This window comes from Delphinapterus leucas, chromosome 8, assembly GCF_059928025.1.
Source record: "Delphinapterus leucas isolate spDelLeu-1000000601 "Yukka" chromosome 8, BTC_Dleu_Yukka2, whole genome shotgun sequence".
NCBI lineage: Eukaryota > Metazoa > Chordata > Mammalia > Artiodactyla > Monodontidae > Delphinapterus > Delphinapterus leucas.
The window spans coordinates 87,034,732-87,061,220 of NC_143136.1; the positions used below are offsets into that span (position 1 = coordinate 87,034,732).

The window sequence follows — 26,489 nt, forward strand, 5'->3', positions numbered from 1 at the left end:
AACAAAAAAAAAGTTTCTTTAAAGCATTTTGTTTGTTTGTTTTTTAATTGAAAGCTCTGTTAGTGTTTGCCAGTATGGACAGGAGAGATATTGAAATATAGAGCTCTCAAAGGTGATGATCAAAGTCTTTTCATTCAGCTTTTTGTGATTATTAAGCTGCTCATTTGGTGGAGGCGATCATTAGCGTCTTAATGGGAAACAAAAGCTTCGGGACAAGAACTTCTGGTTGAAGATCAATATGAGAGATACCATTTCAGTTCCAGCCTTAATAACTGTAACCATAGGGAGTCTGGCAGAGCTGGTTTTACGAATTAATATAATATAGAATCCACCAGGTACAAACGGAGAGTACAAATAAAGGAGAATTGCTAGTAGTGACTACTCTGGGAATTTTTGGGTGAGAGGGAATTGTTTGATAAATGTAAGTTGACTCAAAGTGGGCTCTAGTACCCTTGCCGCAAACACATCTTCCAATAAGAAAATGCATATCTGAGGGCCAAATTGGGAAGGGAATTCAACCAAGAATAAAATTGGAAGAGACCCCTTGAAAAACGATTAATTTTACACATTCTATTATCTTATAATGTTCCTTGAGGGATTTTTTTCTGTAAGTGGGTAAAATCAAACACATGGTTGACATTTTCATATGATTTGCTGCTGGGTACAACAGTCCACTTGGACAGAAGTTACAAACAACTTGGTCCAGAAACTGTTATCAATCTACCAGAGAAAAAATACACCATTAACCTTTTCTGATTAATAGAGCTTATCATTTTATCCTGGGGCAAACTGTAAATGAAAAACAAAGCTCAAAAATATCCATTCAATTTACTCAAGATAAAATTAGAGTTGCAGGGTTTTTTTTAGTTTTGTGGATTATCTTTATTATCTCTGTGTAGTTTATTTCTTTATCTTTACCTTGATGTTTGCCCTTTGATTCTATCTTTGAACATTTGTTTTACATGTTGAAACCAGTTATTTTCCAGACATTTTGACTTTTTCCTATTCCTTGTGATGTTGGAAGAACCAAGATAATATTCTTTTACGGGAAAGTTAAAAGTGCAAAATAAATTATGAGTTTTCCTCTACCAGGAAAAGAAAAATAATATTTGAAACATATAAAGATACCTAATATTGCTTAGATTTTATCAGAGCATACATTCAAATGTATATAGATACATAGTACTTATATATGCATGCATATTCATATATGACTATAAACGATGTCTAAAATACTTATACATGAAACAAACAACATCTCTGTTTTTAATTGTATCTTTAGATCATAATACCAACACAGAGTCACTAGTTTTGCCTCATTTCCAATTCCTATGAAGTAATTTTTCACTCAAAGAAACTGAATCTACAGGTACTTAAGTGAAATATATATTTTTTTATTTGAATATTCTCAGGCACCATTTATTTCTTGAAACTCATGGACATCTCTTGGTTCACGCCCACTTTTCCAGGCACTCCTTCAACTTCTTTGCAGGCTTACGCTGCAGGTTTAAACACTCCTTTGTGCCTACGCTTTATTCCGATGGACTCTTGGTTATATATGTGGCATTAAATATCATCTGCTGGTTCTTGGCATCAAAATTATATCTCCTGGTCATGCCTACTCTCTGAGCTCCAAACCCACATAATTCATTGTCACCTGGACACTTGACTTTGATGTGTCATTGGAAATCTCAAACTATCCGTAACCAAATCTGACCACTTGATAACTCACATTGTCAAATCTGTCCATTCTCTGTTCTTCCCATCTCAGTGATTGGCACTATTATCAATCCACTTTCTCTATCTAAATACCTGGAAACCTCCCCACTTCCTTTCCACCTACATTCAATTGTCTGCAAGTCTTTTCAATTCTATGCTTAAAATGTTAATTGTTTTCTTCCATCTATCTCCACTCAACCAATCTAGTACAAGTTACCATGATTTATTGGGTCAAGAATAGTTTGAACTCAATAGCACTCCCATTTTCTTTCTTCCTCTCTTAACCTATTCTCCACCAAGCAGGGAGACTCATCTGCTTAAAATATTTCAGTGTCCTCTGTGCATCAAACAATAAAATCTAAACTCATTTTAGTAGACTACAAAGCCCTGCATGATCTAAGGAATGTTCCCACTCCCACCTCACTCTTAATCCACTCTGTCCTTTAACTCTGATCTTTTATTAGCCTTATCTCTATCTGATATTATTTTGTTTGCAGCAGGGAAGTCTCCTGATCAAAAATTACATAACACATTCTTCCTTGAAGCTAAATGTGAAAATGTAATACAGTTTTAAACAAGATATAAGTAGAATCATTGAATGGACCTTCTGTGGAAGCTATTTAAAAGACAGCAGGTTCAGCTTGCACAGGTCTTTTGCCCTTAGCTAGTCTTCTTTCCTGCTTGGAATGCACTTGAAATGCTAAAGGTAAAGCAGCCATCTGCTGGCCATGAGAAGATCAGCAATAGGAAATAAACTGCATTCTAAAGAGGGTGACTGGAAGAAACCTGAGTCTGACATTTTTCTTAGCCAAGCACTACAACTGCCTGGTAGTTACTACCTCTGCCTTGTTGTAACACACAAAAATAAGCCCATTAGTTATTTAAGCCAGTATGTCCATTTTTCTGTCCCATGTGACCAAATGCAATCTGTAATGGCTATGAAGGTCATGTGACTATTTCTGGACTGAATTCATTATCCAGATGGGTGGCTGAATTCCTTTCTTGAAGTTAGATACAGCTTGAGAGCAGTTTGGTAACCACCACTCTCCATCACAGTTTTAGTCAACAAGACTGCCTAGTATAGTGCTGCTAGATACAGGTGGGAACATCTTTAGCTTTCCCTGCCTTGTTCTCTGATGTATTGGACTAATTATATATATTATTTAATTATATTTGTATATAATTAAATACTAATTATATATAATTATATACTATATACTAATAATATATTATTATATGTAGTGTATAATTATATACTAATTATGTATATATACATAATTAAATATAATTTTACATATATATGTATATATAAAATTAAATCCCAGCCCACCCTTCTACTGGTGCTCATGGTAATTCTAGCACTACCTTTAGCAATATAGTGGTTACTATAATTCCAACGACGCCTTATCCCACTGCCAGTCCCCTACTATCTCTACAATGGTGTTTTCTGGGAGTTTTAATCTCTGAGTGGATATAAAAAGGTGGGGAAAGGATAAAGAGCAACAGAATTCTGGTTGTTTCATAAAACAACACCTGCTCAGTACAGGGATTCTTGCCTAGTTTGTGGTTGGCACACATGCCATCATTTCTGAATTACAAGGCAGGCAGTCAAAGAGATAAGCTACCTATTTCGGACTCAGTGGATGGAATGATGAATTCACTGTCCATGATTAGAAACATAGATGGACTGTTGGGGTTTTCCTGCTCTCAATTCAGCTTCTTTATTTTTATAGTATGAGATATCTAGATTCTAATTTTTTCTTATTCTTGTTGTACAGATAAAAATTATACATTTTTGTTACAGAGATGTTCTAGTCAGAAAATAGAAGAGATATCGTTAGATGTTACTAGCCATATACTATTTTAAACTTCTTAAAAGTACTTTAAATTTTTAAAAAAATACTAAATGCTCACTTTCAGTCAGGTTCAGTTGAGGTTTGGCATGATATCTGACTTTTAGGAGTTTTCACATTAGTAGGGGATATATAATAGGAAAATACAAAAAATTGAACAATAATAATTAAGGGTAATAAATTTTCAAAATAAAACATAGAGAAATACACTAAAGCTGTGCATAATAAAAAGTTATATAATTCATCAAATGAATAATTGCTATTGGAGTTCAGATGAGGGAAAAGCCAGTTGAGAAACTGTTGTGTAGGAGATTGAGCTTTAATTCATTCTTTAAAGTTGAACAGAATTTTAATTGGCATAAAAAGAGAATGTATAACTGCTTCCCACTGTTTCTGTGGGCCAGGTTGAACATAGCAGAGTGTCACCATGGAGTCTATAGCAGGGCAGGGTTTCAGGGCTTAGGAGCTATAATACTGACTGTGGCTCAGAATAGCCAGAGCTTGGGCTTTGGTATCAGTCATCCTTGGAGTCAAGTCTCAGTTCCATCACTTATTTTTTGGTGTGAGGCTTTAATCAAGTCTTCTTTGTGACAGCACTTAGCACAGTGCCATGTACATAGTGGACGCCCCCAAATGGAAAACATTTGTATTACTGTAACTTAAGAGCTAACTCTGGTCTTAGCTGAGGATGGAAGCTGGCAGGCATTAACGTATTGTAAAAACAGTATCAGATATCAGAAAATATTTGTCTAAGAATTAAAAGCTTAAAGAAATCAAGAATAGGTTGAGTAAGAGTTCAAGATAGTTGAATCAAAATGTTTCAGAATACAGGTGAGTATTGGAACAACTTTGCTGAAAGGTGTTGGTCAAATGGCAGAGGGGCCCACAGGGAAGTTCAAAGCTACAGAGCCAGGTCTGTAGAACCTTATTCAAATGAGTGGCATGATTATAACAGTGATTTTCTACAATTTTTGAATACTTCTTATGTACCCAGGTATCATACTTAGCACTTTATATACATTATCTTCTTTAATTCTCATCAGTCTATAGGTAACTGATATTTTTATTTTCATTTAAAATTGTGGATAGGAAGCCCCCAAACCATCAAGAAATCTGCCCAGGGGACTTCCCTGGTGGTCCACTGGTAAAGAATCTGCCTTCCAATGCAGGGGACACGGGTTCGATCCCTGGTCGGGGAACTAAAATCCCACATGTCGCAGGGCAACTAAGCCCGCATGCCACAACTGCTGAGCCCATGCACCCTGTAGCCCATGTGCCACAATTAGAGAGAGAAAACCTGCATGCCACAATTAGAGAGAAGCCCGTGCCACAATGAAAGATCTCACACGCCTCAATGAAGATCCCGTGTGCCTCAACTTAGACCCGACACAGCCAAAAAAATGAAGAGAAGATAAATAAATAAATAAATAAATAAATAAATATAAAAGAAATTTGCCCAGAGTAACACAGTAAGTAAGTGACAGAGCCAGGGTTTTCTCCCAGGTCTGCTCAGCACTAGCTCATGTTTATAATCACCACACTCCTATTTGCTTCCATGAAGTGGCAAAGCACTTTGAAGGTAACCATCATGCAGATGTGCTTGAGGGGATGATTTACACTTGATTTACACTGCCTAAAATAATTCTAATCCTGGCTAGAGTCAAATGTTACTGGTCAAAATACTGAACATGTACCAAACTCATAACTAAACAAATGAGAACATTACAACCTCTGTATGACACTTGCCCTGACAGTTCTGACTGAACCTGGAGGGACCACTTCAGGGACAGAGACTTGCCACATCTCCCCATGATTGAATCTTTGATTTGTCATTGGAGATTTGTGTGCCACAGGGGCACTAATTAGTGTCTCTGGGAATCAGCAGAGGATCATGTTTTCCAAAGTTTCATTTATGTAAATAACCACCACAGTACATAAATGAACTCTTTCTTCCTATTTCCAAACCTTATTCCCACCTAGAAGAGGCAACTTAGAAAAGTTACATTCAACGGAAACATGAGTTTTGCAGTTACTTGAATGATAACACAGCTTCTTTTTGAACCTTAGTGGGCATTTAAAGAAGGTTGGAATAGATATGCTAAAGCTGACATTGCCAACTCAAATGTCAGGTAAGTAACAGGGTCCAGTGAAGGGGAACTGGTTTGAATGCTGTGAACTAGAGGTCACTTGCCCCATCTAGACAGGGCAACATCTATTTACCTTTAGCTGGTTATTGCCTGCTCTTTGGGGAGCCAGCCCTTTGATGCCAGAATTTCTGATATTTTGAGATGTGTCACATATACAAATTCTTGTGAAAGGTCACAATGTTAAAATGTCAGCTCAATTAAAAAACAAGAAGGAAACTGGACCAGGCAAAACACATCTTTAGGTTGGATTCAGCATGCAAGATGCAAGTCTAGAGATCTCTGAGAGCCCTTTGATCTTTGTTTTAAAGGAGTTTTTCTCTTCCTTATATGACCCTATCTTCTCTCCACAAAGGCACACAGCTTCTGACTTGGTAAAGCCAATGCTCCAGAAAAAGAAATTTTGGCTATAAGGAGCTGTGTTGAGACTGTTTGTGGAATTCATTTTTTTGTGTGTTTCATTTTTTATGGGATGTTACATGTCAATTGAAAAAGATATAAAAATTCTAACGAAGTTTAATAGTCTTCAAATTAACTTTAATTAGTAAAAATGTAAAGTAAATGATACGATGTAAAAGATAAGATAAAGTAAAAGATAAGATGACTAGTCAAATCTGAATTGATTTAAATTTTGCATAATATTGTGAACTGTCAGATAGCATCATTTCTCATTTCTAAGGGCCTGGTGTGATTCTTTTTTATAATATTGAGAAGTGCACTGCTTCACTTAAATACAAGGCAGTTTATCATCAAGCTTTTAGAAATATTTAACAAAACCCACAAAAGTTAAATCATAGATAAATCAGAATAAACAGAATATTTATAACTTAGTGACAAGAAAACACTATCTGCATAGATAATCACAGTTATCTTTTAGTGTTGTCTAAAAGGTAGCAAGTTGTTTGTTAATTTATAATAATGTAAGAGTTTAAAATTGAAATTAATCGCAAGTGAAAAAATCTGAATAAGAAAATTCATATTTAGCTATATAACAGAATGTTTTCACACTCTCAGTGAAATGTGGTAGAGACTACATTTCCAAATGTATGACTAACAATTGTCATCTTCTAAATTCTCAAATTGATAACTAACAGTTGTCATCTTCTCACTTGCCACATTATGTTCTCAATTCTAAATAGTCAGTCACTGAAATAACTCTAAGATTACAAGCTGAAATATCTTCAGGGCCAAGCAGGTAGCATAAGTTGATGAAGACACCGCTACTCCAACTAAAGGCTTTCAAAGTCAAAATTTTAAAAACACCATCCCAAATAAAAAATACCTATGGGCAAAATTGGGTCATCCACTTGTTTGTGACCTCTGCTTTAGACTATTAGCCTCTTGTCACTAGTATATATGAAATCAATATTGTCCCTAAACAAATCCTTGAAGCATAGGTAAAAGGAAGCTATAAGAGTTCTAGGTACATGTTTGTGATCTTGGAAAGCATAGATCTTTCAAGATTGGTTTCAGCTAAGCAGTCAGGCAGCAGGTGGGGATCTCAGAACTGTAAAGGTCAACATGAGTGGAGAGAAGCTCAGATTGACAGTCAAAAGGTGTAAAACAGTTCTCTTTAATGCATCCAGGATCTAGTCTGGGTTTCCTTGTCCATTCTCATAGCAAGACTGCTGTCCAATTATGCACACATTAGAGAAATAAGAAACTATGAAGTCTCGATAGAAACTATTTTGTGCATGATCAAGTGCAGGCATACTTTGGAGACATTGCAGGTACGGTTCCAGACCACTGCAAAAAAGCTAATATCACAATAAAGCTAGTCACACAAATGTTTTGGTTTCCAGTGCATATAAAAGTTATGTTTACACTATACTGTAGTCTATTATGTGTGCAATAGCATTATGTCTAAAGAAGTACATATCTTAATTAAAAAATACTTTATTTCTAAAAAATGCCAAAATAATTACAATAGTAACATCAAAGATCACTGATCACAGATCACCATAACAAATATAATTATAATGAAAAATTCTGAAATATCATGAGAATTACCAAAAGGTGACAGACACGAAATGAGTGAATGCTCTTGGTAAAACTGCACCAATTTGCTGAACTCAATGTTGCCACAAACTTTCAATTTGTTAAAAAAAAAAAAAAAAAAGTGCAATATCTGTGAAGTGAAATAAAATGAAGTGCAATAAAGGGAGATATGCCTCTATTCGGAAATACCTAAGAATCGCCTTGCTTTAGGTAGAGCTAAGTCTTTAAACTGGTCAACTGATTGGCTTATTTCAAAACCTGGATATTACTGTATTTTGACCCTAGTTCGTCTATGCAATTTGAAGAAATTATTCTTCAAAACATTTTTTTCTTTCTTTTTTTTCCTGAATAGAATAAAGCTCAAAATAGCTCATACTGCCAACTGAGCCTATGCTCTCTGATCTTTGCTTCTGTGTAGGAGCGTATTAGTGTCATAGTCGGCAATGTGTCTTAAGGACTATGATAGCATGCTCCTCTTAAATAGATGAGGATAACACTAATGATAGGGACTACTTAGGTGGGTGTGTAAATTAAATCATTCCTTCCATGATCAACCCCCCAAAATTTCACAAATCATGGGTACTTGGAGGACAACGTTCAGCCAGATAAGCAGCAAAGATCATAATAAAAAATGTTTAAAAGTCAAGAACTTGGTGAAAATTTTGAATGCTCTGTAAAAGTCTAAATTGGGTCTGTATTCAATTTTCCTATTGAAAGCATAAACAGCCCTAGATGTCAAGTATACACACTAACATTTTAATTTGTATTCATAAAAATTATTATTTCAACTACTCCAGTTAAATATTTATGATAAGTTTTTGAAGATTAAGGAAGAGGGAATAAGAATGGGTAATGAACAAAAATGGCATTATAAATTTAACCAGTTGAGAATACTTGCATCTTGATTTATTACCAAAAAAAAGTACTCTAATAACTTGTGTTTGCCAAAGGAAAAAAGACATAGGAAATAGGTCTGCTAAAGTGTGCTACAGAGAGTTTAAAGTAGGCTAAAATCAGGTGGGAGTTCCACAATTTCAAATTTTAAAAAAAGTCTTGTTTGAGATTTACAACCCACAGAAATGCGTCTACAGGAAGAGACAGTGAAGGCCTCTTATTTCACAGGTCAATTTTAAACACTGTGTATAATGTTTCTGACAAAATGTAAGGTACATGATGCTAGTACCAGTACTGAGAATGAGAAGGAGCTGGTGGTGACCATGATGACATCTAGGAAGCAAACAGGCTGAGCCTGGGCGACCCCATGATAATGATTCTACCTCACCAGAATGTAAACTCCAAGAGGACAGAGAACCTTTCTGTTTTGCGTACCCAGGTTTCAGCGCAGTCTCTGACATACAGTAGGTGCTAGTAAATGTCTTCCAAATGAATAAAAGAATGGACTAATGAATGAATGGATGAAAGTAGTTGACCTGCTCACCCACTTTTCAGTCTGGGGACTCTTAATGAGTTGGGAGGATGACAACTCCGTGAGCTGGAAATTATTAATGCAGGGACCTCAGGACACACTATTAGAGTAACATTCTCTAGGATTTTTGTTACATAAGACTGAGGATGCCAGGATAAAAATAACAATTATAATGTTCCCTTATATTTAGGGCTTTATTATCCAAAATGTATTGTAGATGAGAATTATAAAGATATCAAATTAATAATCTGTGTGACAGCAAAATCTTATTCATTGGTAATTTCAAGACAAGAAAGAAAATGTCTTTCTTTCTCTCTTTCTTTTCTTTTTCTTTTTTTTTAAACGATGATATTAAAAGCATGGAGGTTAAAGATAGCACATCCAGGAATGTAAACTTCTTTCCTGTCTATTTGATCATGTGTTATTGGCATTAATACTGTCAATAATTCATGGTAAAAGAGGAAGTTGCCATGAAATGTTACCCACTGTCAGGCTATGATCAATAGGTAAGACCACAGTGGGTGATATATTATCAAGTATCAGCCAGATTAACTTTCTCATGGATTTTAAGAGTAGTAGTTACACTCACTTTGTCTAACCTGAGCTAAGCTTATTTATTCATTATCCTTTCCCTGCTGACTATAGACTACTCCTTGATTATAGACTACTCATTTTATCTAAGTACAGAATATCAGCTCGTTATTTAATTCCTGTGATCTGGCAGTGGGACTCTAGGATTTGCCCCCATGTTTTGATGTTGGTGTTTATATTTGAGCAAACAAAACTGTCACTTTGTTTTCCTGTCTTCCTATGTTGGGTCACTTTGTGCTACATGATATGATCTAAGACAATTCAATGCAAGGAGACACATGTCCCTTCTCATTGGGAATACGAAGACTGCAGCTTCCTTTTACCCTGTGGCAAAGAAAGCAGGTCAGGTGTCCAAAAGTAGTGGAGGAAAGTTAGTGTCATCACTATTCCTCCTTCTCCATAGAAATAATATAAGATTATGAGGCAAGAACAGCACTGGTTTCTTCATGAAGGGATTAAAAAAAAAAAAACAGTACCATGGTCATTTGTGTTTATGGTATTGTGGAAGGGCACTCACATAAAAACAAGACTACCACTTCTGGACATTTTCAAACACATTATTAATCGGATATCTTGGAATCTCAGGAAAAAAATCACTTATTGAAATCACCTCCTCAGGGATAAGTAAATATGAAACATTAGTAAACATTTGGCATTTTCTTTTTTATTTAGTAAGCATAATCACCTGATTTATTTCCTTTTGGTTTTCAAAGCCAGACCTCTACAACATTTTGATACTTAAACACCACAATTTGGCTTTGTTTCACTTTATGTTACGTTTTATGTCACCCAAATGCTGGTATATAAAATAATTTGGATATAAATGAGTGAGAGGTCTGTGTCAGCCAGTTTAATTTTATCAAAGGAATTTACATGTGGAAAAATGCATCATATCATGGTGACTACAGTGGCCACCAGAAACAACATGCTGGTGCCTCTCCAGAAAAAAAAAAAAAAAAAAGAATGGAATGAAATAATAAAAATGAGGTAGAGGAGGAAGAGGAGAAAGAATAAAGTAACTGAACTTCCTCTGGGTTTCTCACCTTCCCCAAAGAGTCTATCCTCATTTTTGGAGCATATGATTTATCTCTCATTTTAGCATATCCTTAAACTTGCTTGACATATGACAACCATACATTCTGTTACAACTCAAATCCCGTATCTCTTCCTCAATAAACATACTGCCAGTGCATTGGAAGTGAATGGGAATCAAAAATCCATCACCTGAAAGGAGAAGCATGTGAGATTGTGCATAAAGAAGATGGCATCATTTCTGGGAGAAAGTGCCACATCGCTGTACATTTGCTAATTACTTGCAACATGCATTAACGTATAAAAAAATGCCTTTTTGTTACATGGTATTGTTTAGAGATGGTTCTGCTTATCAGTTTTTAATATGCTCTTTGAAAACTGATATGTACTTTACCCACATCTCTTTAGGAACACAGAGATTCAAAGGCTGAATAAAATAGTTTCATGCTTCCCAACACGAACCTGAGAGGGTAATTAAACAGATGGTAACAATAAACTGAATCTGAACATATGAGGGACTAAAGTCCCTTATTAAAAGCCTTACACACCAAAGGGAGGGGGAATGACAACTCTGGGGATGTGTTTTAGCAGCCAACACCTTTATGTCTGCCTTGACCTCAGAAGCAGAAGCTAATCAACCATTTAGGGATGAGTTTCCTACCACCTGGGAGAGGGCACACAAGAGGTCTTCTACACAGCCTGAGCAGCAGGAATGCAAAGTAGATGTGTGACTCTAAAGGAAAGCGGCTGTCCCTCAGGATTGCCTTCAAAGACACCAGCTTTAGACACACCAATTTTGTAACTATAAATTTACCCTATCCCCATCCCTCCTACACACACACACACACACACACACACACACACACATCACAACCTACACTGGGGGTCTTATGCTCCAACAGCACAAGCTATCTTCTTCCATGTGAGGCCAAAAACTAGGTACCATAGATTTCTGTGATGACATAGTTATTCTGAATATTTTCAACCTCATTTCTAGGAACCAAATGATCTCCTACTTATTCCATCCTTGAAACATACTGGAATTCCACTTATTTCTCAGATCTTAACATTGTCTGTCCTGAATTAAATCTATGGGAAGAAGAGTATTGAAGCAATCTTGATATTTCAGCTCGTAACTATATGTAGGTGGCTATTTTTTATAGAATATAAAAATAATCTCAAATATATATTATATACATATCTCTCTCACTCTGAAGTGAAAGATGTATATATGCATTTGTGTGTATATATATATTTACTGTATTTTTATATATGTATAATAGATACGTGTGTTTATTTACACACACACACACACACACACACAGAAAGAATCCACTATATGCAAGAAAGGATCTTGTTTCTGTAGAGGTTTGCAATGTTATTGTGCCATCACACATGCAAAGATGCTATTTTGCCATTTCATAAGGCACTTACAGCCTAGGGGATAATCAAGTCAGTGTTTCTTCTTGTTTCTCAACCTGCTTCAGTTCTCTGCTTCACTTGGCAAGTTCTTTGAGTGTCATTTATAAGAAACATTCTGCATCAGTAAAACAATGACTTAGCTTAACTAAGTGCTAGCAATCAAAGGACAATGTTCAACATACTGTGTTTTAGATTAATCAAGGTTATAGTGATGATTTATTAAAGGAAATGTTTGAAAACTGAGGCAAGTATTAAGGTGGGAAAATGTACAAGGTATAGAAAAACGTAAATCAAATGGCAAATATTATTTACCAGCTTGCATTTTACCTTTCTGTGCATGTACATCAACATATAACACTGCCCAATTTTAATTTGGGGGTTTTGATAGTTAATAGTATAAAAAGACTGTTCCCAGCTTCTGATACAATTGTACCTTAAATGACACATATTACCTTAGGAATTTGCCATAAAACCCTCATAATAGTGACTATGGTTCTAAGTGACTAACTTATTTTAAGGGTGAAGAGTATTATATGAATTAAATAAGAGATGCTGCAAATAACTTAGTGGAAAAGCATAGCTGCTGCCACACAGAGTATTAGGTAACCTCTTTTTAATTAGAATGTACACTTTTAGATTACTGATTATGAACATCAGGGGACCCAAGATTTTGATTCATCAGTAATTCTCCTTTATGTCTACACTAAGACGTAAAAATGAGACCTCTGGCTCAACTCGGTATTTCAGAGCCTTTACATGCTGGTGCAGAATCTATTTTACCTGTAATCTCTAGTACTGCTCTGCCCCCTTGTGCTGCTACAGTGAACTCAACAGAGGAACAGTTCGCCTTAATCTTTGTACACTACTACAGAAAAACCCCACTGTCACTTCTCACTTTTCTGGCAAGTTCAAGGTCAGTGTCTAGCTATTTTCAGCTCATCTCTTCTTGATCCATGCAGAGAAATGACAAGGTAACATGATTCGGGGTCAGCTGTATTACAGGAACTGTTACATAAACGGAGAAAGTGAAAATCAATCCTAGCTGACAGTGACTTCGGGATAATCAACGCTCACTGGATGCCTCTGTCAGCTCGCCTGCATCAAATACCGTGTGACTTCTGTCAGATCTTTTTAATAAAACTATGTTCTCACTTTCAGCAACCTGAATAAATATTTCTCTTGAGCTGAATTTTTTAGACTATGTTGGCCTTCCAGATTTGTAAACTATGCCAATAATGCCTTGAAAAAATTCATGCATGATACCTGTTATCCTACAGTTTGTTATTGACCTGATATGGAAGGTACTGCTGCAAAAACGCCCTTTTTTGACTGATCCATGAGAGCCTTCCTACAGACTGCTGCATCTTCTGCATTGAACTCAACACATTCCCCAAATCATCCTCAGCCCTAACTCCTCTCCCTTCCTCCTTGTTTAACAGAACACCTTAATCAATCATTTCTTGTTGGGAGATGAGTTTTTTTCCTCCTTTTTAGATGTTCATGGTTGCCTTCCTTTTTAATCTCTGTATTTTCTGCCAGGACATTTTCCCCTAATACAGAAAAGGAAACACAGTATTTAACAAGACGTTACACTTTAGTGGCATTCCCACTGACAGCACCTGATATGTCATTTTAGGGAAGGAGCTATTTTTATCCCACCCACCTTGTGCTCCCTTGAAACTGTGAGGAAGGCAGTACTCCATTGAAGTACAATTTACCATAATATTAGTTGTCAGTAAATTCAAAGAGGGAACTCCTAAAGCTATAAAATGGATTAGAAGCAATTTTAAAAAGAATTAACAAACTAGAGTAAGAGTATACTGTCAACAAACAAATGCTCCATCATAGGACTGTAATTTGGAATTTTAATTACCCCTCTGCTTCTGTAACAAAACAATGTCTGAACTGGCAGCGATTTGAATCTCTCACAGGTCATTGAGCATTCTAGTTAATTACTCTATGAATAGCCTGTTTTTCTCCCCTCTGGAAACACGTTTCTAATGGCAGTCAAGGTCTGACAAATGTGTCATCTACATAATTAGCTAGGAAGCAACACAAAACATTAAACATGCTTTGTGCCGACAACTATCAAAACATTTCATTTGTTGTCAATTATTCATTACTTTGTAGGTTCTGAAGGGGTTGTTATTATGGAAATAAGTCCAGATGCTAACAAGGTTAGAGTTTTGGATTCAAATTAGTAATCAGAGGACTAAAGTAAAAAAAATGTATCTCATGTACGTTCACCGCCATGTTCAATCAGTAGGAGATTATAAACAAATTTAGCTATGCTCAAGTTAAAATGGAAACGATGCAACCACGAACGTGAACTCAAGAGCCCCAGCTCATTCTTTGAAGTACAGACTCTACACTGTCAATGAAAACTTCCTGAACATTTGGCAAGTCCAATTTGTGCTTGGTAAACAGAGTTAAAGATTTTCACAGCATGAGATGACATGGGACTGCAAGGACAAGGAAAGAAATCTCTAGTGTTCTTTTATTCTTCTTTCCTCCCTCCCACCCCAGGGCATTTTATTTAAAAGTCAAAAATCTAGCTAAATAAACATTTTCTTCTGCTTCACAGCAGACTGGTTACCTTAGCTAACCCTTGAATTTCATGATTTTTTTTTTCCTATTTCTGAAATCTTGTTTCTTTTATTATTGTTTTAATATCATATATAAAACCAAGTATTGTCTTGAAAGCAGTACTCCTAATGTATATAGAGGATATAAAAAGATTTCTCAACAAAATTGACCTCTCAGTGGCAGAGAAAATTGCAGTGGAAGACACATTATTTCGTAGTCATATCTGAGGTTTGGATCTATGGAGAGTCTGACTCCACTGTCCTCCAGCTTTTCCTTATAAACCAAAATGGCTTACAAATGTCATCCACAATAGTCCAATAAAGATTAGGAACAAAACACTGTCCTTACACTGATGAGATAAGAAAGATTTAACTGTAGAATGCAGTGTATAAGAACAGTTCATAAGGCTTGTTCTTGAATCAGAAAAATAGAATTCAAATTATATGTGTGTGTCTAGAATTTAATTGAGGTGATGAGTTTATTTTCTACATAATGTTTGATCAGATGCCTGTACTACAGAGCTAGATAAAAAGAAAAGAAAGAAAACAAATTCTATCAGGAAAAATCAAGAAGACCCGTTATCTACAGTGTGCAAACTATGTCAGGAAATAATTCCACCCTGAGCTCTGAGAATGCCCAGTTAATAAAAAGAGATCAGCCACTCACTAAGAGAAAAATAATTGTCTGTATCTATATTTTTCAAAGCAAAAAGGCAGCCACATCTTACACTAAATAGGACACATTAAGGCTTTAATAATCTTTATGCAGAAGGAAACTAATCCATTTTCAGATCATACGATCCACAGCAATAAAAGGAAATCATCAAACTAAAAACAATTTTAGAGATGGCTGCAGACTCTCATTTAATTAACATTCAACAGATCATATATTTATGAGGAAGTCAAAATATTTAGGAAGCCTATAATCCTGTAAGCCTTAATGTGGTATAAAAACAACAAATAAATGCAAAGTGTTACTGTTATACATGCCTGCCTGATCAATGATTTTCACATATTGATCTATAAATGGAGTTGACAGTCTGTGTTGGCTGCACATTTTCCAAGCAGCGCTATTTTTGTATAAAACCAATACAGGCAATTACCTTTGTTTGAGATGCCAAGTCTTATCAATTCAATGTGATTTAGTGTCATTTTAATTAAATATCAGGATCCACTTCAGGACAATTTATACAAACAAAGCCTCAAACCTATCTATAAGCTTGATTTGAAGTAAACATGGACAAGTCCTACAGCCTCATAATATTTCTCAAAATCTCTGCTAAACAGAAGGCTTATATTTTTAGTAGCAATTTTTATGTCTGCCTTTTTAGCTAGCCACAACTTTGGCAAGTATCCTAAAATCACAGAAGTAAGAAACAAAGGAAAATTGTTTCCTCTTTTTCCTTATAATATATTAAAAAGAAAAATGAAGGAATGCTGTATGTTAAGAGAAGCACAAGGAGTCTTGTATGTTAATGTTTAGGAATGGCTTGACCTAAGTCTTTATCTGAACACTAATTAAAAAAAATATTTCCCTGTCCATGATGGCTATGAATGGAGTGATGCACTTCTGCAGGGTTTACAAGATGGAAATGGCGAATATTCATACATGTTGCTGCTTAAGACACCAGTATTAAATGCCGGAACTACTCCTGCCTGCAAATCCTAGGTCTGCAGTTTCCTGACTTGGGCTATTTAAACTCTTCATTAATACCTATTTTCAAACTGTCTAGTAGGCTGGGCATCTCTCTTATAAATAACATCAAAGCCACATTAAACCTTTTGCATTAGCTATTTGCTGGATTGCACATTAGCCTTTTTAGCCCTTAAAGAGGCACACTTTACTTGCCCCCATTTACGTTCACTAAGCCTTCTGCTTCTGTGTTTAGCACATTCAGGTAAATCATCAGTCCACCTTTAAGAGGTCTCACTCCAATGCTCAGGGTGAGACAACAAATCACTGAGACCAAAGAGCGCTCCGCGCTCCCTCCCCACCAAATGAAGGTCTCCAGATGGCTCTCACAGATACGCAATTTTCTTACTAACCATGTCATTAGATGTCCAAATTTCCCACCTCTCCAACATTTCTTAGAAAGCAAAGTGGCCTCTGAATTTTGAAAAGGCATTGATCTTATGAACCACATAAAAATGATTGTTTGGTGTTTAAAGAAAATGATGCATGCCACCAATAAAATACTAATGGAGTATTGATACCTGTTTTACTGGAATGCTTCCCTGCAGCACTTAGGCAATCAAAACTTTTAATTCAACAAGTAAATTCACCTGTGTTTGCACAGCTTAGGGTAGAATAAATGTTTATATTGGCATTTCAAAATACTCCTCGATTTAAGATACCAAGAATACAGGCTCTTATGACATGTATAGGAGAATTTTATATTGTGTTCTGAGTTCACAGTCATATTAACATATTTTTAATTAAGCAAAATTTTAAGAGGACTTTATGAATTAATGACAAAATTATACAATTGATTTGACCCTAGAATATTTGTATCATGTTTTTGTAATAAGTGAAATCATGGAAATGTGTAATACCAGATTTTTGTGTTATTATATACTCTGATAAGTCCATATTAGATTTGTAGAATTGATATGCAAGTGACAAGTAGTATATATATGCCATATATATTAAATAGGATGCATAATACATATATAGTCTCTAAGTACTCAATTTTTTTCTGTACAGATTAAATGTATCTCTGTTACAGCAAGCCATACCACATGTGAACTTGTGCACACATTTTTAGTGTGCATTTCCTCCCACTTCTCCTAAGTTCAAAATCTCCCCCTTTGACCTTACCCCAACCTCCAACTTCTGAAAAATCAAGTTCTTAGTTTAGCTTGAGCAGATATCTTTAACAGGCTTGTTTGAATAAATATGCCAAAATACTTTACATTCTGTCAGTATCTAGTCAGAAAATTGTGCATGGAAAAAAAGAGATGAAAAGAACTGAGACAGAAAGAAAATTAGTGCCATGGCAAGCTTTCAATACAGTATCTCTGAGCCAAGTTTTCTCGGTGAAATGACATATCCTCACTAAAATACCCCTTTTATATAATTATGCACCGAGCACACATAACCAAAAGTAACTTTTATTTTTGTTCCTTATCGAGGAATACATATTGCCGAGGCTAAGAATGCGGAAACAAAAGCTGGGATAATTATAGCTAATTTAACTTTGGAAAACTCTGATTCTCCAGCAGTCCAGCATATAACCGCCCAAACTAAAGTTATGTAACAAGGTAATATCAACAATGAGAAACTGCATGATAAAATCCTGCCCAAAAGTGAAAAATGCTAATTTTGTCTCATTTAGCAGCTGGATACAGAAATGCTCATTAGTTTTAAGAGGGTTAATCCTTTTAACTTTTGCATATTGATATGCCAATTATGCCTAATTGTACAAGAGGCATCAGTCAAGGTAATAGTGCATAAACACATGAAAGTTATTAAGTACATCCCAACATGTAATAAAGTAGGTGTTAATTGGTAGCTGAGTTCTGCGGGCTATTGAGGTGGATAATTCATTGAGAGATGGATCACTTGTAATTTCTCTCCATAATTCCTTTTGCAGTCTCATGCTGTGATGTTTTCATGCTTGTCAAAAACAACTGCGGCATAGTGCCTTTTGTTAAACACAGCCAATAAAATATGTTAGGCATCATTAAATATACTTAACTTTTAAACTTTTCCAAAGGTACAGTTCTTACTGATAATACATTATAGAGATTCCAATAATTTACTCTAACCATTGTCTCAAGTTCATGGTTGAGGAACGTTTTAGCAGGTTTCAACGCCAAGTCAGGCTGGCCGTGTTGTGCCTCCCAGCAGATAATACTTTTAAATGAGAAAATAAAGAAAAAAAATGCATCTCTCAGTACCTTAACTAGGGATATGTTTTTCACTTTCAAAATATAATCACTGGCTTCCTCATGCTAAATTTGTCTATAATACCTGAAGAAAGGATGATTAAAACCATACATTTCTCAGGCTCCTGAGATCGTTGTGGGTTAATTTTGCACTTGAAATTCGAGTGAAAAACAGCAAATAAATATAATCGGTAACATGCTACTCAGCAAGTTGATCTCATTTAATAACTCAGTTAGGGAGCTGAATATTTCATAGGCCCCTATGATATTAACAGAACACTCAATTAATAGCTCACATGTTACTGCAGGGTGACTGGGACTCACAGCCTGTCCCCAGCTAACCTATTTCTTGCTCTTGCTCTCACTGTGAGAAACAAAATAGATCCGGGGTCCAAAAGAGTGGCTAACATTGCATAAATAATTTTGTAACATCCTATGGCCTCAGCTGCAAGTTACCACCATTATGGAAGAAAATTAACCAGAGGAGACTCATTGCAATCAGTGTGTTTAGTGGCTCAGGATGCGTGCAGGGGCAGGGACACAACTGGCAGTAGAGTTCATCTCTAACTATTTTATTTCAAATCTTCCTAATGACACATTATGGAGACAAAATGGCTTCCTCTCCAAACCTTAAATCTCCACACCATTTCAACTGTTCAAGCTCATTCCAAATCAGATTGTAATTTCCAATATCATATATTGTTGGGAGATTTTAAGGAAGAGATTTTCACTTTTTTAAAAGATTTTTTTCTCAGTTTATTCTTAGCTAATTTTAGCCTCTGGCTTTTCAAAGTGATGTACTGTATTTGGAAGTACAAACACCACATGCTAGCATAACCTCATTATTTTTACGACACTGAAGCATGATAGTGGAGGCCCTTAAAATGAGTCAAAGGTGCTCTTCAGTCTAGCTCCAAATCCACTTTATCACTCTGGATTAAGCCCAGCTCTTCTCTTGCAACTGGGGATATAATTATGACTATAAGTAGGCAAGATAAAATGCATTACAAAAACAGTTTTCTCATGCACATTAGGAAAACAAATAAAACAAGGCTAATTAGCTTTTTTTTCCCCCCTTCTTTTACAAAATTCTATATATCAGGGAACTTGTGGTATTTGACTTACAGGTTCAGTGACCTTCCCAACATCGGTGAGGATCATGGATTTACTTTGGCTCAGCCTGCTGTGGTGGCTGTTGGCATTTTTGATTCTCATTTGCACAGCTCCAGTGCCTTGGCGGGTGGGATTCAGTGTTTCCACAGAGGTATCAGAATTTGTAGACTTCTGCATATTACAATGTTATCCTGATGAAATATAAAAGCATTATATTATTCTAAGTATATGCTTTTCCATGAAAAACTCCTGGTGGAGTGCATATCCTTATACATCATTAAAGTACAAAAATGAAATAAAGTCTCCGCCTCTTTGAGTGGTGAAGAAGAAGGTAGTTACTTTGTAGTGCTTTTATCAATTGGACCTCTGTATTCTGACAGTACTGTATACGTGCCAGAGGATTTCAATTCATAGATAGCACACTCAAATTCTGTGTAGTTTCTTAATTCGATTAAGGAACTCCTAATGGCAATATGATATGGTCTCCCTTATATAGAAATGATATTGCATCTTCCGGGTATATGCTCTTTTCATTTACAACGTCTTTGATCTATCACCCACCCCATCCCAACCCACCTCCAGATACTACCACCAGCAGCCCTTTTTGGTGAACAAAATACCCCTGTGAATAAGGTCAAATTTAAGTGTGTAAAATTGGAGGAAAGCAAGCTGGTCCCATTGACTATCAAATATGTCGGCTTGGCCTCATTAGCATGGTGCAGAGTCCCAGTCACCACCCCCACTTGCAATATCCACAGGGAAAAATTAAAATTCCTTTGTCCACTGCCATCTGCCAACTGAACTAGATTTAGTAGCTTAGTTGGATATAATATTTATGAAGACTATGAAGAAACAGAAAATCAGCACATCGACACTATTTATTTATTTATATTTATTTTAATGGAAGGAGTCTGATTCAGGTAGGAAAATCCAGTGTGGGCAAATTTTAAAGGAGCGGCTGTGAGAAAACAATAATTCAGAAAAAGAAAACAAAGGAAATAAATTGGGTGGGTGGACCAGGAGGGCTTTTAGTTGCTTCCCAAATCCATAATCCTTTTCAGCTGCTCCTCCCCACGAGTTCCTCAAATGAATACATCTACTCTTTTTAAACAGGATATTTGCAATGCAAATATAGCTTCAAAGCTTCTAGAAACAGACCCTCTTCTAGCCTGAGTGTCCTCTCTATGTCTCACCCATATAGACATTTCATAGCTAACCTAGGCACGTGGGTACAACATTAGAAAAAAATGTCACCAGTCAGTTATAGAAGCCAATATAATCCAAAAGAAGGATTATATTTTAAGAAGCCAACTGTTTTGGTACCTCTACCTGATTGGTCGGACAACGGGGCTAGAATCACGGTAATGTTCAAGTTGAGTGGACACTAAAAGGATTAGAAAAGAATAAAAGCATTTTAACGGGAGGAAAAGTGTTTCCTCATAATTGAAACCAGTTAGGCAATTGAGTGATATTGAGTGAGAAAAGAAGTTAATATTTATTGAGTATTTACTATGTGCCAGGCAATGAGCTGGTTTAATCCTTACAAAGTTCCTATGATATTGACATTAAACTCATATTTTTATAGTGGAGAAAAATGAGGATCAGAGTGACTAACAATTTTCTTAAGGACACTGGGCAGCAAGAAGTGAAGGAGTATTTATTTTATCCACCCCCCCCCCACCGCCGACCCAGATGTCCATCAACAGATAAATAGACAAATTCTAGTTTATCTACACAATGAAATATTGCTCAACAATAAAAATGAATGGATTACTAACGCATGCAACCATATGGATGAATTGTAAATTCATTGTGCAGAGTAAAAGAAATCAAGACCCCCACCAAAAAAGTACTCATTGAGTACTTACGATTTCACTTACATAATATTTTTGAAAATGCAAACTAACATAAAATGAGAGAAAACAGATTAGTGATTGCCTAGGGACAGTGTGGACTCTGGATACAAGGAAGCTTTTGGGGGTGATGGATGTTTGTTATCTTGATTGTGGTGATGGTTTAATAGCAGTATACATATATTAAAAATGATCAAATTGTACACTTTAAACACTTGCACTTTATTGTACTTCAGTTATATCTAACAAAGCTGTTTACAGGACAGTTTTATTAAGAATTCCTTAACCAATTTATTTTGCTACTTATTTTATTTTAATTTATTTTGAATATATTCATTTTCATAATCATACATGAGTGATATATTTTAAAAACTTATCTAATTGAGAATAAGAGAGCTCTTTTGACAACATTTGAAATAAAAATTTGAATAAAAGAAAGAAATCTTATCCCCGCTATTCCACGGCAATATGATGACAGCTACATTAATAAGAAGGACTTTAAAATGTATCAAATCTGACCACTAATGTATGCATAAGGGATCTTACCTCTATATCTAACTAGAATAAGATAGGGTTTTTTATATATAAATGTGTTTTGAAAAGTAAATGCAATCGGGCTTCCCTGATGGCCCAGTGGTTGAGAGTCCGCCTGCCGATGCAAGGGACACGGGTTCGTGCCCCGGTCCAGGAAGATCCCACATGCTGCGGAGCATCTGGGCCCATGAGCCATGGTCACAGAGCCTGTGCGTCCGGAGCCTGTGCTCCGCAACGGGAGAGGCCACAACAGTGAGAGGCCCGCGTACCGCAAAAAAAAAAAAAAAAAAAGTAAATGCAATCACATGCAGATGATATAAATAGTTATTTCTCCACGTACCCCAGTACAGGATAAACATTTTTGGTTTTATTCTGTGTATTATTTATTATTGAGGCCTTCAATTTTTCTTAGCCAAGAGACATTATTTCAAAATAAAGCAAATCTCTGGATTTTTTATATTTATAAAGATGCTACTAATAAAAGCATGAGTTTTTTTCAGAGTATATTTCAGTGGATGAAGTAAGGATGAATGAAAGAATGAGAATCTAGGTACCGTGATTGTAATGGAGGCCTTGGATTCATTATAATCAGGCTGGTTGCATAAAAAGAGCCTATGATGACTTCTAGTGCAGCACTGTTTCTAATGGCCACCTTTGTGATCTTGAACAAGTCCATGGACCTCTGTTTCATCACTGGAAAAAATTGATAGTGGGGGGCATGGGCAACTAAAAGGATTGCTATGATCTGTAGGCTCCTTTTCACTTCTGATACCGTTGTGTAAAAGTCTGGGAGCTCAAGAAGTATTACTGCATATTTACAGAGCTCAGTAGTTTTAGCAACAATGTAAATGCTTTGGTATGATCTGATGCCCAAGGATTTGAGTGAGGGTTGAGGGGATCTATGATTAAACATATAAATCTTTTCTAAAAAATTTGGGTTCTCCTTGGAGTACATTGAAGTCTTGATCTTCCAAATTATTCATTAGATTCAAAACTCTAAGGTGGTGTGTTTGTAATACTGGTAAGAGAAATACTCGGGCTAAAGCCACTCTCTTCTGACCAAGAGCATAAAGCCACTGTATTTACACAGCCCCACCAGGTGCCGTTTATACGGCATGTTGTTTCTCAAACTCTGAACAAATTTCAGCGTCAAATCAACATTTGCATTCTTGTATTGATTTGACAATTAACCCATAATTTGCCTGGTGATGGGTTACTGTCAAAAGGCTGGATTAATTTTAAAAGCCTCTTATCTGGCTTTCCCATCTGTTTTCTCAAGGACAGTCTACAGAAAAGAATTTCAAAATCTTCCTCCTTCAGATCTTTCTTTTAAGCTGATCTCTTCCCCTACCAATGTTAATGTTATTTCTCTTTTCTCACTCCTCTAGCCATCACTTCTTTTCCCAACTGACCTCATCTTCACTTTTTATCGATACTCTATTTATTGCACTCAATTGTTTCTCTTTATTCAGCTTTTTTTGTATTTTGTTCTATCAATGGCATTCACTTGATACTATTCATAGTTATTCTCATGTTTGCAAATATTTGGTGGTTTCTGATTTTGCAGAGCACCACGTTGCTCTGAGGAGAATACAGAAAATGACACAAACCTCTTTCTACCCACAGAAAATAAATTATCTGTTTAACGTTTACTGAGACTTTCCTGAGTGGCAAGGCACTACATTAGAGGCTGGAGATAACTCTTTTTTGTGTTTTTGGTTTTTGTTTGTTTGTTTCAACCAACTGTTTTACAGTCGTTTGGTGAGTGTGATAAAGAAACAAATCAATAATTAAATGAGACTAGAATGGTGCCAGGTGGGGAGAGAAGCAATGACATCAGACCACAGTAGAACTGGGAGGTGTGGAGAGAGAAAGTCCACAAAAGATCAGCTGACGTTGGAGCTAAGTCAGGGCAGGTTGGGCATTTCGGGCAAAGGGCTCAGCAGTGCAGAGGTATGCAAATAACTGTGATATTATAGAGTAGATACAGAAATATGTCATGAAGAAAAACTATAGTACCAAGGAAATTCAAGGAAAAGGTAAGCATTGGGTTTCATGAAGAAAATGGCATTTAGCCTCAGTGTGGGTGAATTTGATCATCTTTGTATCCTCTTATCGGGCTGAAGGGTTAACTGAGAGCCTGATCCCTTCTAAGCCCACCAGTGCTGTAAGAGGCTGGTATTCTAGACACTCTGAGGGGGAGAATTTGGGAAGAGGGCTTTCCTTGGCATAATACACAAATGTCTTGTATGGATGAGTTGAGTGCAAAACAGAAGGAAGCAGGACCCCCTCACCCCAAGCAGGAACTGAGGAAGGAGGGAGGACAGAGGAGGAAGGAAATCTAATGGCCAGAAATGACAGCTGTGTTGGTGGCTGTGAAACTTCTAACTGCCGTACTTGTGGGTTCAGAGATGATTTATTCTTATTCATCCTGTTAGAAACCTCTCAGAGCTGGTGGATAAGGCTGTTTTAGGCCAATTTTGCAAGTTGTATTTGGACCCCACTTACAGTTCATCTCTTTACACTCCAACTTTCCCATTTTCTCCTCACCTGCATCCTAATACTCATGTTTTCTTCTACAGTGCACACTATGATCCTTTTCACGTTTTGGCTGCCAAAGCCCCCCACTGCAGCACCTACTTAGGCCCCATCTCAGCTACAGGGTCAACATATCTGAAATTCCATCATCCATTCTTCCTTACTTACATCTTTTTACTTACATCCATCTGCTCAGTGAATCACTTAGATGTATATATGGGAGAGGAATGATTAAACTAATTAACACACTGTCATAAATGATTAGTCAGACTTCCCATGAACTCTCAGGGAATCATTTACCTGAATCTCATACTGGAAACTCCTCCGGCTATGTAGGAAAACATCTTACAGTAGAAAACCTTTGGTTACTCTACTTTGTGTGTGATCTTAAGTAAAAGTAGAGGCAGGTAGCATTTGTGACTAGGGATAGGATATTAGCATTGCATTCTAGTAAAGGGTGCCTCTTGGAGTTGTGGGACGTGATGGCCCTGCCAGGGTGCTCTAGTTTTTGAGTCTTTATGAAAGAAGGTTCTAGGGGAATAAACTCCAATATAAAGTCTTCCCAACCCTGAGTCAAAAGAAACCCTCAAGGGTTTCTGCGCACCCAACACAGGGGGCCTGGGTTCGATCCCTGGTCAGGGAACTAGATCCCACATGCCACAACTAAGAGTTTGTACGCCTCAACTAAAGATCCTGAATGCTGCAACTAAAAGATCTCCCATGCCGCAACTAAGACCCGGGCAGCTAAATAAATAAATAAATATTTTTCTTAAAAAGAGAGAAACCCTCAAACCCCAGGGTCCATCATAACTTGCTCCCAGCATCAGGGAGTGAATATAATTCCAGGAACCTAGGTATCAATTTCAGAATATACTCAGAAAGGCAATGAAGAGTTCTAATCTGTGAGTCTTTCTGAGTTATTATTCCAAGAATATACACAGGGTTTTGAAATCATATTCTGTTGTTCCACCTGTATTTTCATTTCTCACTGACCCTTAACTTTCTAGATTTGGTAGAGGACTTGTAAAATAAATAATACTTTTGTATGCTTATTTCTATGCAACTTCGTAACATGAAACATTTTGTTAACTATAAGCCATATTAAGTTTAAGTTTCATGTGATCTACATGCTTATTCCGTATTTCTCTTGTTCTTTCATAACATATCATCTAATCATCATCATCATCATTGTTACCAAATTCTATTAGAAAAAACATTGATGACATATGCATTTATATTCTTACAGGAGGCACACAGAAGCATGGTGAATGACTAATGACAACACATTCGTTCATTTTGCATGTGTTTAAAATATCCATTTGATTTTTACAAAACTCTCCAAATAAATATCCCTGAGTTAGAAGTTGAAATGTAAATCACTTAAGACTGGCTTCACAATTTCTGTAGACTTCCTGATTTTGTATGTACCAAGAGAACAGCAAGAATAGCTTGTGATGTTACACTAGTTCCACTTTCAATACTGTTTTAAAAACAGGAAACAGTGATGAGAATGCACTTCACAAGAGCCACACAAACTTTGGCTCTGCTCAACAGACTTGGCTCAGTGATATTCTGGGCCTGATTCTCCCACTCACACTGCAAATACCCAAATAGGAATGAATGTGATATTTCATCTAATCATAAATTTCAAAGCTGCTCTGTCAATTATTTGTTGCACTCTGTTAATTACACTAAGGCTCAGCAGCTTGCCCTTTTGAGGTAGAAAGTGTATTTTTGACATCTTTTTCCCATCAGCAACATTAAAATAAAAATATATTAAGAATTAATTGAGT

At 36.3% G+C, this 26,489-nt stretch overlaps 1 protein-coding gene across 6 annotated transcripts in view; it reads right to left on the reverse strand.

The window, feature by feature from the left end:
* The window catches only part of ARHGAP15 (Rho GTPase activating protein 15), a 623,182-nt gene that overhangs the window by 574,140 nt on the left and 22,553 nt on the right, over window positions 1–26,489 (reverse strand). For all 6 annotated transcript variants that reach the window (XM_022569650.2, XM_022569649.2, XM_089916869.1 and 3 more), the window contains exon 2: window positions 19,784–19,962. In XM_022569650.2, coding sequence (XP_022425358.1) covers window positions 19,784–19,948 — 165 coding nt within the window. In that variant the 5' untranslated portion in view covers window positions 19,949–19,962. The remainder of the gene's footprint in view (window positions 1–19,783; window positions 19,963–26,489) is intronic.